Raw genomic sequence first — 20,272 nt, 5'->3', positions numbered from 1 at the left:
AACCGTAGGTCCAGTGTACACAGTAATAACCTGTGTGTACTTTAAAGAACCCAGTTCATTATTCGAAAAAGAGTAGGGGGTTACCCCAGTGAACTGGTTCACACAATAGCCTCTGTATCAGGGGGATTACCACCTATCTGATAGGACAGTGATTAATTCACTATTGGTAATCCTTGGCCACATTGCCTAAAGACATAAAATAAAATAAATAAATACCGTTACTGCTCGTCTGTGTAAACTGGCCTTTACCATTTCTTGGAAAATGTAGAATTATACATGGCTAACCCATGGAAGGTCCATTGTTTCTTGAATCATAATTCGTATTATAGTCATATTTTAATACAGAGGCTTATTGTCAATAAGTAACCAAATTATTCTGCATATTATAACTGAGCTAGCTCTGAAATTAATTGCCATACAACCACCAGTGTTTAAACATCAGCTGGAAAGTTAAATTTTAAAATATATCCAAACAAAAATAAAAAATATGTTACTATTTGTGTAGCTTTTCGATGCTCAGGCGATTTTTCTAGATTTTCAAACGTAATAGAAAGATCTTCAAAGGCTTTGGAGACGTCAAACATATCGGTATCCATCGATAACGCATCTAATTTCAACAGCCGTTGTTTTCGCATCTCTTCCATTCCTGGGCTTAGTATCTCATCTGTTTTTTTACTTCCGTGTAAACGAAGGCGTATAAAACTAATATATGCACAATTCTTCTCAACTTCCACCTCATATTCCTGTTTACTTCCTGGACTGTCATGAGAAGTATAACTCTCAGGACTACTATCGATGTCTTTTTTTATTGATTTTTGTTTGTAAAACGAAGTGGTATTGTTTGCAAAAGTTGTGCTTGGTGTGTATTCTTCTTTTAGTATCTTGTTTGTAGCTAGTTTGTGAGGAGGTACGGCAGTAGGTACGACATCGTCAAACGATGATTGGCCCTTTTCTAATCCTTTTCTAAGTTCATTTTCACATCCACTTGGTACTACCTGGTTATCTCCTGAGTTTTCTTTAACTCGCTTCTCACAAATAAGATAAGCAGGATCAAATGGATCGTAATATGCTGTAGACGTTGTAAGGCTCACTTGTTCTGGTTGCGAAGAATAAGGTATTGTTGAATTCTGGTGTGAATTCTGCAATGATGGCGGTGGCGTGCTACTATGCACTGCTCGATGGTTTAGAGTTTTACGCATTGTCGATGGACTGTTTTCTAAGCTAATGTACCCATTAGCACGGTTTTGTGTGTGGCTGGCTAACTCACCCAAATAGCTTTGTGAACTTTGACACGGCATTACTTGATTATGAAAATCCCCACTGTTCAATCCACCTAAAATGGGTGCCATTTGTGTACCACCACACCTTTTACTAGGATAATTCCTGTTATACATATCCTGATGGTGTAAGGGGATGGGATCAGACAAGGTGTTGAAAACCGAAAGATCATTGTCATAGATACTGTACGGTTGTGATGTATATTCTCCATAATAATTGCCGAAACCTGGCAAATCCACAAGGAATGTGTCTCCAAGGTATATCTCCAGATCATCGGCATCTTCTTGGGAGTAACTTTCCAGTCTTGGTACTGGAATCGTCCTACCTTTTTTAATTACAGAGACGTTGCTAACTACACCTGGCTGAAGGTCCCGGCTCCCAGTATACAAATTGGTGTCATATTTCTGGTGCCGGCCTAATTTGATACCTAAAAAAGAATAAAATAAATCCATTGTTTATTGGTTTTTTTATGTTCACAAAACAACCATATTGACCTCATCAAGAAACTTAACATTTCTTTTCAGAACTAGATGCAGTTATGTAAATTATTCAACTAGATGCAGTTAAATAATATTGTAACCAATGTAGCTAACTTTTTCTACGATTCATAGTTGGTGTGGTATAGAAATAGGTCACAAGGTTAATATAAATATATAGTAAGCTTAACAAATTACTGAAAAGCTTGGTCAATGACATGTATAGCTAAAGGATCAATTGACCACTGACTGAAGGATTTTTACCTAGAAATCATTATCTGGACAATAATCTGTATGATTTAATACATTACAGGGGTGGATCCAGCTAGAGTTGTTGTGCCTCCTCTTTTGACAGTAACGCCCCTTCTTTGGGGCACCGCTACTCTGGGGGAAACCCTATCAAGGCGACATGTGGAATGAACAGGAAGAAATATATGTTTTAACACTGCAGCCAACAACTATTGGGGAAAACCTCTCATAAAAGGAACACTTTGTTAGGTTCTGAAGTGTCCATTTTATAGGGGTTCTAAAGCTCTGTCAAACTAGTTTGACAAAAAAGTGTGATCTGTCCAAATATGATAGTGATGTGTCCAAATATGATAGTGATGTGTCCAAATATGGTAGTGATATGCCCAAATATGGTAGTGATATGACAAGGCTTAATGTTTTTGATATCTATACTATATGTTAGCACGCCACCATTTAAACAATTCTGGATGCTACAAATCAAATAATCAAAATTATGAAAAATAAAACAAAAATGTCACAAAATAAGGGGGTCACAAAAATAAAGTGCTCTACAGTTTCTTTATCTAGGTTCAACGGAAAAAGATAACTTCTTTAGATTACGTTTTCTATTTCTGGAAACAGATATTACTACCTTGGGAAAAAGATACCACAATTTTTAAACCGATTAATTTTCATTTGTAATATTAGTATCTGTAACCATTTATTAATAGAATCTATTTTTATCTAAACCAGGGACAGAAGTAAACAAGAATTTTGATCCTTACTTGAGTAATCTTTACTAACATTTTATCTATAAATAGCATTTAACATGACACAAATAAATCCTGGTTCTGACTAAGTTTCTTACAAACATGGTGAACATGATAGTAAACATTTTGATTTGCGACAAGCAAGGACTGATGACAACCTAGGTCAGGTCAATTGACATGTCATAGGTCGTCACCTGCACCTAAAAACCATCAAACCTATGTTGAGGTGAGGATTGAGGATACACATCCCCCTATTCCTGCATGCGCAAAATGAACTAAAATGACATGGTTCAGTCGTAGAAAATCGAAAGTCCATTATTATATGGGAGAATGCCTAACAAGATACTCAACTAAATAGTGAAAATACACGCAATTCAAATGATTATCTTTTACCTAAATATACAAATAATTTGATCAAGAACTTTATTAAATACCAAGGAGCTAAATTATGGAATTCAATCCATGAAGATATTAAAACTTAATATTAGAATTAGTATAAAAGAACTATTTACTTTCTAGATACGACGAATGATAAATTTCATATATTTCATAAGACCAGTTAAGATAGGATAAAGTTGTTTAAATAGAAATTGTAGCTTTGTTTTCTTTTATGTATTATTGATTTATGTTATCTTTTTTTTTTTTTTTTTTTTATTTAAATGTATATCTTGGGTGGGTCGAACTGAAAGACTTTCCACCAACTATTTTCATTGTATTTATATGAAATTTTATTTATTAAACTTATTAAACATTATGTCATTGTGTATGTATGTTATAATATTGTGGAAATACATTGAAAGAAATTGAAGATATTTCCATGCGAGGTAATTCCCCAAATGTAAAAGCAAACAGTACTGGGTTTGATCATCTAGCATTCTTAGAAGTATTGATGAAAAGTCCCTGTTAAGTGGACACTTTATTGAATTCAGATTATAAAACAAGATGTTCCCTTATGCTTGGTTCCCACTAGAGATACGACACAAAGACGTAACGCAACGTAAGTAAGTTGACCAATCACAAGCGATGGATTATTCAAACTGTTGCTTGTCATTGGTCAACACGCTTGCGTTGCGTTTACATCCTTGCGTTGCATCCTAGTGGGAACCAGGCTTAAAAAGCGGTTCTACAGTAGCACTACGGATGTCGTAAGGTTTACCTGAGCGTGACATGCCAACTTCCAGACACTTTTGAAACCGACAATAACGGCAAACATTTCTCGTCGTGGGCGTTATGCTACATTGTTTGTTGTCGACACATGTGTAATTACTGCTGTCTCGTAAACTTCTTCGATAAAAACCCTAAAAGGATATTTACAGAAAAAAAGATTTTATTAACCATCAAATAAAATAATCATTATTATTATGATTGCAAGGAAACTGGCATTAAGTGCTCTGTCCATACAGAACTCAATCGTGTGTGATTAGCATTAGACTTTCTCCAAGTTTCTAGTTATTCTCTGTTTATATTGTTATTCCACCGATTGGTGGCAGCTTAAGCATTATACCATAAATATCTATCACATATTGATAGAAGAGATGGCACATCTCTAGAAAAGACACTTCTGCAAGGAAAAAAGGTGCTCAGAGACCATTGAATTGAATTATCATCATTATTACCACCACTACATCATTTAATACCTTCATTCTTATATCAACGCTATCGTTACAGACTTATCTACCTAAAGGCCAACTCAGACAGCATCGTATGACGAGGCCCGACAAAACGTTAGTGCTGTCTGAGTTGAATCCCGACAAGATTCGTCTTGAGACTGAGTTCATTATACATGTTTAATTTTCTACCGACGAGACGACTTGGCCCTAAAGATTACTTACTTTACACCCTTCACATGTATAAACGCCAAAATGAATACCAGACGACACGTCATTACAGACTTTACACAGAATCTGGTCATTTGCTGGTTCCTTGCAATTCTGTTTCACTAAAAATATATGGCAAAACAAAGTGAAAATATAAACTAAATTCACTTATTTTCCATAGCAATTTCTGACAATAAAAGTTAAATTATAGTAGATGCACCTTTTATTTTGTTGCATCCTCTCTTAGTATCATTTTTTTTAAATTCATTTATTATTTTTATGTAATGTTTATTGATTTTTTTTTAATAGTTAATACCTTTCCGACACATTCCAACTTCTAAACATTTTTGGTAGCGACAACACTGGCACAGAAGCCTGGATGTCGGCGTTATTGTACAAAGTCTATTGTTTGAGCATTTGAATTGTGGCTCTCCTTTCTTTGTACTACGAATAAAAAAGCTCTGGAAAAAAACAGTCAAATAAATAAAATAATCTCACAGTGGTAGACATGACAGGAATGGTGTTGTGAATAACTTTATTCAACTAAAGAAATGGCCAATTCAAAGTTTTTATTACCTCTGCCTACTGTAGGATATATTTTTATGTCTGTGTGTATGTGTTTTAAACAACAGATATGTGGTCATGGAAGACTCCATTCAATTTTGGAGGAAATCCGTACCAGAATCCCAAATCAGGACGACTTTTTATTATTTTACTAATTTTAGGCCATAGTTCAACTACAACAAGATGGATCTTTATCACGATTCTTGATCCTTTTTCTCTTTTTAACTCTTGGCAGAGGTTGTAACCTAAATTACTCTTGCTTTCCATGTTTTGGAGGTACAGTATCTTTAATGTTCAACTAGGTATCACAAAGAAGGAGCATTGTCATCATTAGAAAGCTAAAATTAAAACAATTTATCCACTTATAATAATATGCAAGTGAATTTTTTCATGAATTTAGATTAACATATGGTAAAACAATATATATTAGAGGGTAGGAATATAATAACATAGAAAAGACAAGTGATGACTTTATTATTCATTGTGTATTATCTTGTAAATATTTATAGTACTATCATTCAGTTACAGAAAATAAGTAAGGGCATGTGTCTAGTTATAATTCATGGCCAAAATGAGAAATTCAAGATTATTAATGTGTGTGAGTGTTGAATTGATGGCAGAACCCATCAGGTTCTATGACTCATGATCATGCCGTGACTCATGATCATGCCGTGACTCATGATCATGTGACTCATGATCATGTGATTCATGATCATGTGATTCATGATCATGTGATTCATTCATGGTTTCAGTCTCACCCAAGAATATTTTGAGACTGAAAATGCCAAAAAACCACGGAAAAAATGTGTGATTATGTTTAAAGTCCTGTCTACTATATCAAACTTTATGTGAAAAAAAAAATGTGATGTGCCCATATATGGACACGATGATGTCATATTATTAGCATAATTGGGCATATCACCACCATATTAAGGCACATCACACTTTTTTGCTAAACTAATTTGATAGTGCAGACAGAGCTTTAGGCCTATAAAACCAGATAGGAAGAGCAAAACAAATTTGAAATGTCTGATACATTCGGTTGTGTGAACAAAACCGTCACCCTGAACATTCTGCTAGCGCCAGAAAACCGAATTTTCGAATTTAGATGTTCACAAAAACGTCACTGTATACAAATTTTAAATTATGTGCAAAAGTAGCATGTTTGCATAGAATTTGTTGTTTATAGTAAAGGTACACACAGTCCCCATGTACCCTGCCAAATGCCTGGTCAGCTCTGCTAAATCCATATTGGCAGAATGAGTGATTACTGTACCAGGTATCCCAGGGAGGTATATATAAACGCAATTTTTGTTGAAGACATAATTCGAAAATCAAACAAACAATGGATAACAAACAATGGATTTATGGCTGCATTTTAAGATGTGCAGTATTTCTATTGACTACGAAGAATCTACAATAATGTAAAAATTTAGATTCGCACCAGTGAGTTTTAAAGTCTGTGGAATAATATGACTACGAGAAATGCCAACGAACTTTGATAAGGGATCATATCAAACTTATTCTATAGCAGTTACTACATTAGAGCTGTTTATGCAATTTATCATAATCATTCCTTAAACAACTCAAAATGATATGGGAGTTGGGTTTCTGAGACGCACCTTGCAAGCTTCGCAAATTAGTGCTCCAAAATATTTCCCAGCTGCCTGATCGCCACAGACGACGCAAAGAATACTCGGTGAAGCGGTTGCAGATGATACGGTTCTGTCGGAGATAACGTAGCTATTTGTAGAGGATATCATCAGTTCAGGATGGACCATTGCTTGTTGTCCATGTGCCATACTAGAAAACAAAAAAAGAAAAAAATATTAGATAGATCTAATACTTTATAAGAATAAACAGATTAAATTAATTGCAGCACAACACAAAAGACTTTTTTGCTTTTTGCAATGTAGTAAATTCCGTTGACGGTTGTTTTTATTTCAATATGACATGAATACAGAAAAAGTTTACATATTAGACAACAAAGCAACTAGAATCATATTGAGGACCTATAACCAGAAGAATAGATTACTCTTGTCATGTATAAAGACCCGTTTCAAACTAAAACAATATAACTAAAGATGTATTGTCCCCCTGAAAAAATAATTATTAAAACAATTTCTGTTGAATTTGCCATTTTAATATCACATAATAGTTATCCACTTTGACCAAAACTTAGATCAAAATAAAATGTATTTATCTGAAAAAACACTAATTTAAAGCAAAAAATAGTCAAATTGGCTGCCAGCCAATGGAATTTTATTTTGTTATTTTATAAGTAAATATTTTTTCGCTTTTTTTTCTATGGAAGTGATTAACTTTATTAAAATGACAAAATAATCTATTGAAAGTCAGCTTTGATTAATCTTTATTTTTCATGTTTTTGGGGGACAATACATCTTTAAAACTAAGTAAACAGATAAAGTAAATGAGTCAATAAATCAAACATCGAATAAACAAAAAAAATAATAACAATAATAATAGTTGAGTCTATAATAACTTATCAATCAATTCTAGGGTTCAAATCCTGTTCACTCAACAAAAACCCTCAACATTACAGTTAACTGTTATAGAGGATTCAAATTGAATGGTACAGTAGACATTAGTTTCACCTATGTTAAATAATTGAATAGGAGTATTATATATTAATAATAGTTATATATTATTATATAATCTAAAGCTCAAATATAATCCTACAGTACCTGCTACATTTCCAGTAGACACAACATTGGCAAATTCATTAATTATAATTCAATGTAATCCCACCCCTTCTTTTTGCCAAATACCATGTCATTGTCAACAAGCCCCTTGGAACTATATACACATCATATACGGTAATAAACCATAACATAAAGAAATAATAAATTGTAGCTATATCTTTTTATTATTCTTGCCATGATCTCAGTCACATTGAAGACTACCTAATAAACTATTCATGAAAGTAAGTATCAGCGTTCAGAAGGATTACTAAACATTAAATATTGATTCATAAACATGATAGACTCAAGGACAATATACAAATTATGAAGATTAATTTAAATACTAAACATAAATTAAAGCGTGACCTAAGCAAAAGCTTAGACTTCCGTTAAGACACACACAGGGTTAAACAAAATTATGGAGACTACTGAAAAAATGTTAAGTAAAAAAATGAGTAATAATATTTTTTATTTCTTTTGATAATCCATAAAAAAGTATAGAGCCAACCCCTGAAATCAATACTGGACTCTCTAAAAACTGGAGACTTGAGGTCCAAAAGGTCCTACATTTTTATACTATTTAGAAACACATTCCTAATACCAGACTTTCAGGAAAACCTATTACCTACCTACATAGTAGGCCAGCCCTATTACCTACCTACATAGTAGGCCAGCCCTATTACCTACCTACATAGTAGGCCAGCCCTATTACCTACCTACATAGTAGGCCAGCCCTATTACCTACCTACATAGTAGGCCAGCCCTATTACCTACCTACATAGTAGGCCAGCCCTATTACCTACCTACATAGTAGGCCAGCCCTATTACCTACCTACATAGTAGGCCAGCCCTATTACCTACCTACATAGTAGGCCAGCCCAAAGGTGTCTACTTTTTTTGCTACTTTTTATTTTATTTATTTATTATATAATATATTAGCAAGTTTGGTTTTTTTTAGGGGGGAGGGGAGGGTGGGGGGAGGGAGAGTGGTGTTCAGGGTAATCATACAAACTCTAGTCTGTTTGTTGCACTGACTGCCTCATCAATTTCTATCTAAAATCACACAGCTATTGAAGTGAAAAATGTAGTTACTTCAATAACTACAATTTAAGCAAGTGCATAAAGTTTAAATATGTTTCCACTGATCTGATAGCAGACATTTTACTGAAAGAAAAGATGAGATGGTTCCCACAAGAGGGTGCGGTTTGCAGACTACACGATTACTTAAAGGGAGTACTCAATTGTATTCTCTCTTCAGAAAAGAGAGACTAGCTGTTGTCAGTTTATCCAGGTAAACAATACTCATAGACCAAGGTCGTGTTCGTACGGTGGTTAAAATAAGCGCTTAATTTCACCCATGCCTCGGGTTATAAATTGAGCGTTGTTCGTACTTGAAATATTTAACCGCTTATAAATGCTTAATCGACGAATCACAAACCGGAAATTACATTTTAAGGTCAGTTGTCTTTACAACCTACGACCCCATTTTCGCACGCTAGTTTCGTGTTGTATATTTTTTACTCGCGATCTTTCTTTACAATAACAATTACTTGCTACCTTTTACACTGCTTATCCTTGCGACAAACCTTATGCCTCTTAACGCCGATAATCCTGCCGAAATATGCCTTCTCCTGACGACCATTATTTTACTCCTTGACGAAGAATTTAAGCCCAATGTTACACGAAACACCACCGACTAGCTAGGGCTACTAAGCGGTCTACACCAACAAGGACAGCACCAGCTGACGATCGCTCTCGAAGCGTGTATGGAAGAGCTTCGTAGGAGAAATGACGGGCCTAGGCAGCGAAAGTTTGTCAAAATTTGACACATTGCCTCTATCGGAGATTTATTATCCTCGAAGGCCGAGTATAATTGGATTATCGCAGAAATAACCTGCAAATTTGGTGAACATTTTGCCTCGAATTTTGTGTAGCCTGAGGCAAAAGTTAATTGGGTTACGCGAACGGAAATCGGGAATAAGCTGGTATTTTCAACCCCTACGAACAGGCCCTATGTGTTATATATAGTGTTTTATTTAATTTATTCAACATTTGTTTTAATCGATCAACAAAAGGGTTGTATTGAAATGGTTAACAACATTGTACAAAAGATAAAGATGTTTTGTTATATTGACTAATCCTAGAGCTGACCGATTTAAAATGTACATTACATCGGCTTACTCAATTAGAACAACTCAAGTGTATCAATTCGTAGAATGGCGCTTAAAATAAGATGACCTCATAGATGGTCAAGAAGGTAATTACTATTCAAGGATATTTCTTAAAACTGACCAGTAAGAATCTTGAGCGATAGCCATCAGATTTCTTACTTGTTGGTATCTACAACAGAACTGACTACTGATAATGCAACCAAGCATGAATGCATTTTCGCATGAGAGAAGTGGTGGGTAGGGGCACCTGGTCAAGTATATAAATTTATTGTATAGCCTCCACGCATTTCTCCTTATTCAATCGTTCCTTATAATATTGTTACTGTTGTATATTAATTTTGTTTAGTAGAACTAAATTCTGTCAAATGTGTAACATTGAAATTATTATTAAGGTTGGGTGGTTAGTGTAAAATACAATTTCACATGCATACAAATACAATGTATGACATATTGCATGGATAAACCCAAAGAATCAGCTACCCATTTCAATAGCTCACCATACACAAGGTAGAATTTTCCATTAACAGGACTCTACTACTAGGATACACAGGAAATAAGCTCAGTCTTTCACTAAAGGCACTTGTATGTAGAATAAATCAAGGTCAAAACATGGGTATTAAATGAATGGGATGTAAACATTGTAGTAGTTGAAACACAATACAGGATAGGTACTTTTAATACTACTGTACTAACCCAATAAAATAGCATTTCATAAAAATAGCTAACACATATAAGATCATGTATCAGAATTTGGTCTGGAAATAGAAATCAATACTTCAACATAAAATCTTAAGTTACTCACTCAACTGTTGTAGTCAAAAAAGAAGAAAAAATAATGATTTCAATTTCAACTAGACATGTAACTCGTCACTTTGACGAGTTTGGTTATCCGCCGCGCAAGTGGTGCAACATTAACATTAAGGAGATAGGTTGAGGACAAAAGGAAGTGTTCACGTTGGCATTATGACCTGAACTGAAGAATATGATATGTTGTTATTGCTGAATTTTATTATTTAAATTCATATATAGTATACACAGTATAATCTGTATCCATATCACATACAGCTCAGTGACATACAGTGTAGAATAGGTGAAATTACGGGACCCGCTTTTTATTGCAATTTTTAACATGTTGACGGTTTTAAAATGAAACGCGAAGGTAGCAATTCCGAAAGGAAATTATCTCAGCAACAACGTATTAGCGTGTAGAAGAAATTTGAATACGTGAAATATTGATGCGCGCTTTTTTAAATGTAATGAATTATGACGCAAAAGATGAAAATACGACCTTTTTTATTTAACTGGCCATATGATGACGTCACAACATCCGATGGGCAACATTTTTACATAATTTCGTATCTACAATCCAAAAGCTTCCAGAAAAAGTTTTAATCGTGATTATCACATTTTATTCTTACGAGCTATAACAGATTAAAATTTACTGTAAAGATGAAATTGATGCCACACGTGATTTAAATATTTAGGCATGATGACGTCAAAAAAATTAAAATATTTTTAACTCATGCGAAAGATAGTTGATTGACCTAGACAATATCAAAATCGGGGTGAAAATGGAAAACGAATAAGTGGAGATGCGCTCTATTCAATGTGATGAGCTATGACGAAAGATACAAAAATCCTAAATTTTATATTCGCGTGGCCATACGATGACGTCACAATGTCCGGTTAGCCATATTAATACCTGATCCGATACCTACAACTCATCTACTTCCAGAATATGTCATCCACAAAAAGTTGACCGTCTAGTTTAGAAATTACAACTGTTTAAAAAAAGGCATATTTTAAACGAATTTTTTAACCTTTTCATAAAAAACGCGCGCAAATTGTCCAATTCGACGTGCTCGTATGACGTATCTTTAAGTCGAAATTGTTTAAAATTTGGTAAAATTACTAGAAAAGGCTGGAAAAACATAAATCACGCGAAAAAAATACGTTTTCAATGCTACGTGCGCACCGCACACGTAAAAATGTGCGCACACGTGGGAATTTTTGACATGCTTAAAACGACATGAAACGCGTAGAAAGTTGATTATAAATTAATTTTGCGCATTTTGAAATTTTAAATGCGCGTGCGCGCGTAACTTTGTGTAAAACACGCAATTTTTTTTCAACAGAAAGTTAGCGCATGATATAAATTAAACTTTTGCAAAGTTTCACTTTAAAATGTTATTTGGTTTTCGACATATGTTAAATACGAGAAAATCGTTAAATCGCGCGTACGTCACGTTGCGCAATTGTAAACATCATGAAAAGCTTCGCTTGACGACGTTACATAAATGTCAAAATGTTAACATAGTTAACAAAATGTTATGTTTGCAAGTTTTAGAGAAAAGCGTTACACAAAAATCATACAGAAAGAAAGAAGATTAAGAAAAAGATGTTGATGATTTCGTACAATCACAAGAGGTTATCCTGCAACTTCGTTGCGGATAACCAAAAAGACCAAACAATACTACTATGACAACCCATTTTCTAACTGACAATTTCACTATTTCACTTTAATTTACAGTTTTTTGGTGAAGTGAAACTATTATGACATTAATAAACAAAGTTTAAACCAACTATTTTTTCAGGTTTTTTTTAAGAGTCCAAAAATAGCTTTTTATAATTTTGGCCTGATTCATGCATTTCCAATTTAGGAATAGGATTCTATGCTGATGCACAGTACTAATACTATAATAGTCTATACAACAACTGTATGTAAATGAATATAATCATAACCAAATCTGTATCTTGAAAATGGTTTAGTAGACTTTATAAAGGCTGCCAGTTGAGCCAGTCTACAGTAACATGAGCATTAAAATCAGTTACGTAATGCAGAGTGCAACGCCCCTGGTTTAGCACTCTACGGGCCATACAATGCTGGGTACTTGATCATGCTCTGTGCCCTTGGGTTTAGCCAGTAAGCGCTCTCAGTCATTACACCACTGATTAAAATGTACTGCACTTGGCCTACTACTATTACTAAAAAAAAAAACAATTTACCAAAACATATATTTTGAATATTTTGTTTGTTGTATTTTTCTTTAATAAAAAATGTATATAAATATTTTTATTTAAGAAATTGAGTGAATTTAGTCTGGCTTCTATATTTCGATAGAGAAACAATGCATCTTATGATAATACTACAATCTCATCAGACCTTCATTATCCTTTGCTTGTGATAATCACCTAATCATAGCTTAGTACAATACATTGACGTCACACAAGCCTGCAGTTTAAGCAGTACTCATCAACTAACAATAGGCATTCAAAAAATACTCTTTATTGAAAATTACAATATTTTACTCTATCTGAAAATAAAATAAACAAAAACCTGATATATACATATATATAAACACTTTAGCAAAGAACATTTATTTTAAACTCCCCGGTGATATACTGAAATTTAATTAATTGCAGTATATATACATTGAGTCTGGGAAAAGAAAAAAACTACAGTTTGGTCTCTACCTGTACATTCCTGTTTCGTGAGTCGTGCAACTCACTCATCAGGAGACTTCAATGAAAAATTCTATAAGTGTAAATTAAATAATTATAATGAATGGAAAACATGGTATTTAATACAAAATGGATTATGCAATGAGCCGAAGCTCTTAAAATTAGCAAAAACAATAAGTAAAAAAACAAAAATACTGTAACAAAATCAAGATTCCATATTAGGTCTACCTACTTAATTTCTTGATTTTTTTTTAAAATCTTGCATTGTTCAGTGGCTACGGACTTGTGCCAGAGTATCCATGGCACTGAACGCGTCAACTTTTGTCTATGTGTACTTGTACTGTGTACTTATCATATGATGAGGGACAACATTGACAGACTTGTTTGAGTCTATATGTCGTTCCTCAACCCAAATGATACTTTTTTTTTTATATTTGATTAGTCTATGTACTAATGTTAATGTTTGATTTTGGTCGAAATCAATGAATTGAATTGAAGTGGTTTAATTGGATAAAAGTTTACTTTATAATCAGTGTAGTATTATAAATTAAGTATTTAATGTTTGGTATTCGGCAAGAATAATGTGCATTTGTTAAAAGATTTAACAATCTTTAACAATATTCTCCACATTCCTATACACCTTATATTTATGTATATTATACGAAGATGAAAATAAGCTACTTATGTACATTAAGTTAGCTTTTTATGTTGATTATATAACGTACACATAAGTTTATTTTATTGTTAAAATTTATGTATTCGGGCCAATGGCCTATGTAAAATAAATGCTCCTAGGAAAGAAAGTATTTGTTATGTCTTCTTTTAAATGTCTGTAGTTAATGTTATCCCTTTGTATGTATTTTTTATACTGATATTTATACTGATTGTTTATACTGATTTTTTATAATTATTTTCTAAATTCAAAGCAAATGTCATTTGTGACAAACATTCAGGTTTTAGCCAATGTACACATTGTAAAAGTAAAGGTTGTTTACACCATGGAGGAAAAAATATTATTTATTTTTTTCCTCCATGTTTACACAATGACAATTTTTAAGATATTATTAAATAGAAGGTCAATTATAAATATGGAAAGGTCAACTAAGGAAACATCAAAGGCGGTAATAGTTACCAAGGATTTATGGTAGAATTATGATTGCACATGTCTACAATCCATTTATTTTTACAGGTAGAATTAACGAATAATCTAATCAAAGACATTATCAATGGTCCTGTTTCTGCTGCCTAAAAATAGCTGGTTAAAAACAGAGTGAATAAATAAACTCCACATTTTTGGGAGAAGAAACAGCACAATTTTGTGGCAACCGGTTAAGAAGAGGCAGTGCAAAATAACCGGTTAAAAACACCCATTCAATTAGGAGACACTTTGCCGTAGAATGAACCAGGGACAATACATGATTCAGAAGGGTTATTGGGTAATATTGGTAATTCTACAAAATATATAAACCTATACTTTCCACAAGTACTCTCTACTGTAAGTATCGTTGCGCCACTAGCGGGCGTTTCAATTTTTCCAAAGAGATTTCAACTGAAGTATATAGCCATGTATGTTTTTCTTTTTAGGAATACTACTTGCTATATTGCGTCTAAAACTTATTATTTGTGAGAATGTCTGTTTTTTAAGGCAATCATCGTTAGACCATTGCTTTCATACGAACAAAGAATAAATCATTTTGGTTGCTAACTATTAAACACATGTAATGACTTTGCATTTTTTTGATTGTAGGAGATGTCTCTGTCATTAGTCCTACCGGTAATATTTTCAAAAGTTTAAGGAGATTCGTATGACTCATCAATAATACAGTATGTATTCTCATAAATTAATTACTAGCCTTTGTATAATAACAATAACAATATTGAATACTTGCCAACAAAACCTATAGAAGCCTGTTCTTACCTATTCATACAACTTCCTACTGTATCAGTAGCAAATAAAGAAAAAAAATTCAAAACAAAAAATCAGGTTGTTGACAAACATGTATTGAAATTTGAAACAGTGTACAAAAAAATTGATTTTTTCTGTTGCGCCTTTTTTTTTAAAAGGTTTTAGGACGTAAAGACACCTTCCCTACAATTTGTGACGTTTGTAAAAATAATACAATATATATATATTAATTTAAAAACATTAAACCAGGTCATTCCTTGTCTTAAATGTACGTTTTATGGTAAATTATAATAAAAAGTGAGAAACAATGCACCACCTAAGTAGCTTGCGGCGAATGACCATTCATGGACGGTCTTTAGGCCTAGCATAGCTATGCTTACCGTAGTTTTGTAGGCCTAGCTGGTAAACATCGGTAACGTACGAACATCGGACGCTAGTTATATACCTAGCCTAACGTTGTATAGTTTCTGTATTAATTGTCTTTCTATTTTTGCCAGACTCTGTTGATACAAATTGGTGAAAACCCGGTATTTTCGCTGAAAAGAATAGGAGTCTTCCATTTGTTTTGGCCTCACGATTGATTGAAAAGTTGGTGAATTACAGAAGAAAAACAAAATATCAATCCGCGCCCAATGCATTTTGGGATTTATAGCGGGCCGCTATACTGTAATTATTAGAATCGACTTATTTTTCGCATTTTTAACCCTTTAAAGAAAAGTTATCGCAATAGGACCATATAGTATTATTTTTACATTAAATATAGTTTGTGATCTTAAATTAGATCTAAACAACATAGGGAAGGTGTCTTTAAGCAAACCTGTGTAAATCACTTATTCTATACACTCTGTATTATTTGTATGGAATTTGAAGAAATAAATGTTGAACTTGAATTTGAATTTACGGATGACATGCAACATTTTTCTATACTTTATTGCGCCTACAATATGTACAGTATTGGTTGGTTTTTCCCACATATATTCCCCTTTCTATTTTGGCATATTTGTCATGCGAACAAAAAACATGCACTAAAAATAAAATAAACATAACATAAAATATTCCTCTCTTGTTTCTAGATTACTAACTTACACTGTATAGTTTCAACTTTTAAAAACTTACTCTACACTTTTAGAAAAAAGCGAAGTACTGTAATGGGACAGTAAATATTAGATATTAGAGAGGTTTCGCAATCTTACGAATACGATAACGAAAACGGATACGTATTCGTTTTCGTAAGCCATAAAAAAATCTGTTTCGCATGGCAACAAAATATTTGAGGCGCGTCCAAAATATGACTGCGGTAAATTTGAGCGAAGCACAGGTACGTGTTGATTGGTGCTTGGCTGCCTAGGCTTAACGTAACATCAAAGCGAGTGAGGACTTTAAAAACTGCTATTATCAAAATTGACTTGGCATTTTAGTAAATTACTTTAGTAAATTACTTTCAATAAATCTATAATTATATTATAATCATGAATCATTCCTGATTCAAATGCAAAATGTGCAAATAGATCAAAAACTATACTTGTTTTGTAGTTACGAATATGACTGAGTGATATTCGTCAACACGAATACGCTTTACGAATATGAAATGGGGATCAGCTCAAAAGTTTCACAAATGTATGACGTATCCGTTTTCGTTATCGTATTCGTAAGGTTGCGAAACCTCCCTAATAATATCATGATGTACAGTTTACAATAGAATACAAGGAAGGATGTGGGAGATACCCAGTGATATGTAATAGCCGAAGGCTAGATGGCAATCTTTCAATGTTATCGCAGTTCAAAAGTGATTCTCCATGGTAGAGAGAACCAACAAGATGGTGGCTGCAATTGACCAATCAGATATGCCCTATGCACTACTACGCCTGTGTTGAGCCTATCTGCGTGAGAACGATACGCAACGCAGCGCGTTAAGCGTATAAACGCGAACGCATTTTATATGATCCTCGTATACAAAAAATGCTATATTACAAAGAAATTATTAATTCCATTGCGATAAACAATAATTATATTTAATTTGATAAAAACTTCACTGTGCTTTGGCAAGAATATGTGTTGTAATTTATGTGGTCTTAATGTATTATATTAGATTATTATTTTTTATATTAAATAATGTTTTTGAACACATTTACGGCCGCCATCTTGTTGGTTCCTCTCCTGTTGGAATCACTTTTCAGTCTGAAGTGCACCCTCTAGCCTTCGGCTTAATATCTCAATAGAGATACCTTAATCAACTTCTAAGATTTTGTACCCTTTGACATACTGCAAAAGCTCTAATTATGTCATCGTCTATTTATATCACTCCTTCATATATTCCACCTCGTCTTTGACAAATCTTTATTATTTATTTTTTTAGCATGGCAAGAAATACCTGTACTATAGATATAATACAATATCAATTTTTGTAGCGGTAGACGTACAAATAGGTTTCGTAACAGCTTTTATCCAGCTGCCATTCGGGCACTGAATGTTTGTCAGTATATATACCGTACGAGAGTGATGTGACACTTTGTAATTGTTTTTGTTAGTTTTTCATTTATCTGTTTTTGTATATCTCAGAGCAATAATTTTCCACTGATGAATGAATAGAATTCTACATGGTACCGTACAGCTGAGTGGGTGCTTTCCCGAAACATCAAATAAATCATTTAGAACTGTAGTAGAGTACAGCAAACCGACTGTTAATGTTCTGATCAATCAGAATACTAGACTGAACAAAATGTTCGAAAATTGTCTTGTGTTGGTTTTAACCAAAATTATTATTTAAAGATGTATTGTCTTCACAAAACATGAAAAATGAAGATTACTAAGTCAGATTTTGAATGGGCTATTTTGCTTTTAATAAAGTTAATCACTTCCGCAGAAAAAAAAAACCGGAAAACAAATGTTTTTACTTTCACAAAAAAAAAAATTGTTAAATTCAACCAAAACACATTGGCTGGCAGCCAATTTGACTACTCAATTCAATTCAACTTTTATTTCAGACAATTGTCCATATGGTATAATACATTACACAAAAAAAAAGATGAAGGAGAGAGGACCAAAACTATTATAATTTTGTGCTTAATTACAGTTTTTTCAGGTAAATATTTTTTTGTGGAAATGCATGGTGTAAAACACCTGTCTCCGTACTAACCTAAATAATTTCACTAAATAAACACACAAAATAGATAACAACACAAGAGAATACATGTCTCAAATGTTAAAATTCTTACAGTTAAATTTACAGTCAGGGGAAAGGAAAAGTACAATAAAACCTCTTATTGAAGGCACCTTTATTCAAAGGGACACTTTATTATCGGGATGCTTTCCTTTCCTATGACATGTACAAAGATAAATGTTTACATACGAATAACCCTTGTTCAGAGGACACCCATATTAAGCGAAATGAGTAAAGGAGAAACAACTTTAACATCACCATTAATCTTTATCAAAGGTGGACACCTCTATCAAAGGGATCATAGGCATCCCCTAATTAGGTTCAGGCTACAGAATTCAGGGTTAGAAACTGGGAGACATCTTCAGATCAATTTTAGGGCTTTCAAACTGATATTACTGTACACACTAGCTGCTATGCAAAAAATAGACTATAATTATTGGGACAGATCTGGTCTTACAAATATAGATTGATAACATATTAAGTTCATCAATTTGGGTGACAGATAGACTGGTCTCTTTACTTGTTATCAGTTGATGAAGTAGGTAAGGGCTAGCAATAACCACGATAGACACATAACATGTGTTCAAACTTTTTAACCCCAAAATAAAGTAACAATATGGTTACCGTTTTTATAAAAATTTCTTTAGTACAGTATCTTATTCATATTTCTAAATTGTATTAATTGATATATGGTCTATAATTTATAAAATTATTATTATAAGTGTAAGCACCAGAAACTAGAACTTTTTTTGTTGGTGTTTCTATTCTAGACCTGCAATTTTTGACATTTAATAATGCATATAATTTATAAAATAACTTTAAAAACATTAAACCAGGTCATTTCCTTTCTTAAATGTACGTTAAGATGTTAGTTATGTTATTATACTGTAATTTTTTATCCTAAATTATATAATTATATATTCTAGGTTATTTTTATTTTTTTAGTAATGTGTTTTGTTGTGGGTCCCTACGAGACAAGTTTTTTAACTTCTAGAAGGGATCCATGATAATAATGACTACCAATTACTGCTTTATCTATGTTCACTTTAATATCTTTTTTCTATTTTGTATATATTCATTCATTATTATCTAAATAAATATTATCTGAATTGAATTGAATTGAATTAATTAAGACATAAACAATGCACTACCTAAGTAACTTGCATCGAAAGTTCTCTCATAGACGTGTCTAGGCCTAGTTTAGGCTTAGTTTTGTAGGTCTGGCTGATAAAGAGCGGTGACGTACGACATCGTATGCTAGCTATGGGCCGAGCCTGATTGTTGCTGAATTCATGCGATCGGTCGAAGTGGGTGCATCACATCACAAGATGAAAATATCAATCCGTGTGCGATGCATGTTGGGATTTATAGCAGGCTGCATACATTATTAGAATCAACTTATTTTTTACATTTTTAACCGTTTAATAAAGACGAAAAAAGTTATCTCAATAGGACCATATACAGTAGTAGTTATTTTGACATTAAATGTAATTTGTGACCTTAAATTAGATCTAAAAAATAGGGAATGGGACATTGTTATTTTATTTTTTACAGTGTTATAAAATAAAAGTGGAGAAATAGGTGAGATAAAGCTTGCATGCCAGACCATTAAAGTCACGTCTCTTCACAACTCATTAATACAAATTTATACTGTACAGTATCCTTCCTAGCCTACTGTACAGTACAATATATTATAAAATACAAGATAATAAAAATATTGAAAGATATGTCAGGGAAT

General features: G+C 33.1%; 1 protein-coding gene across 1 annotated transcript in view; it reads right to left on the bottom strand.

The window, feature by feature from the left end:
* The window catches only part of LOC140061073 (uncharacterized), a 32,296-nt gene that overhangs the window by 7,383 nt on the left and 4,641 nt on the right, over positions 1–20,272 (bottom strand). Inside the window, exons 2-6 of the mRNA XM_072107498.1 lie at positions 6,756–6,936; positions 4,886–5,030; positions 4,585–4,691; positions 3,909–4,050; positions 495–1,705 (exon numbers count right to left, since the gene is read on the bottom strand). Coding sequence (XP_071963599.1) covers positions 495–1,705; positions 3,909–4,050; positions 4,585–4,691; positions 4,886–5,030; positions 6,756–6,935 — 1,785 coding nt within the window. The 5' untranslated portion in view covers position 6,936. The remainder of the gene's footprint in view (positions 1–494; positions 1,706–3,908; positions 4,051–4,584; positions 4,692–4,885; positions 5,031–6,755; positions 6,937–20,272) is intronic.

The sequence above is a fragment of the Antedon mediterranea genome, chromosome 10, assembly GCF_964355755.1.
Source record: "Antedon mediterranea chromosome 10, ecAntMedi1.1, whole genome shotgun sequence".
Taxonomy (NCBI): Eukaryota; Metazoa; Echinodermata; class Crinoidea; order Comatulida; family Antedonidae; genus Antedon; species Antedon mediterranea.
This window is presented reverse-complemented; position numbering and strand designations above follow the sequence as displayed.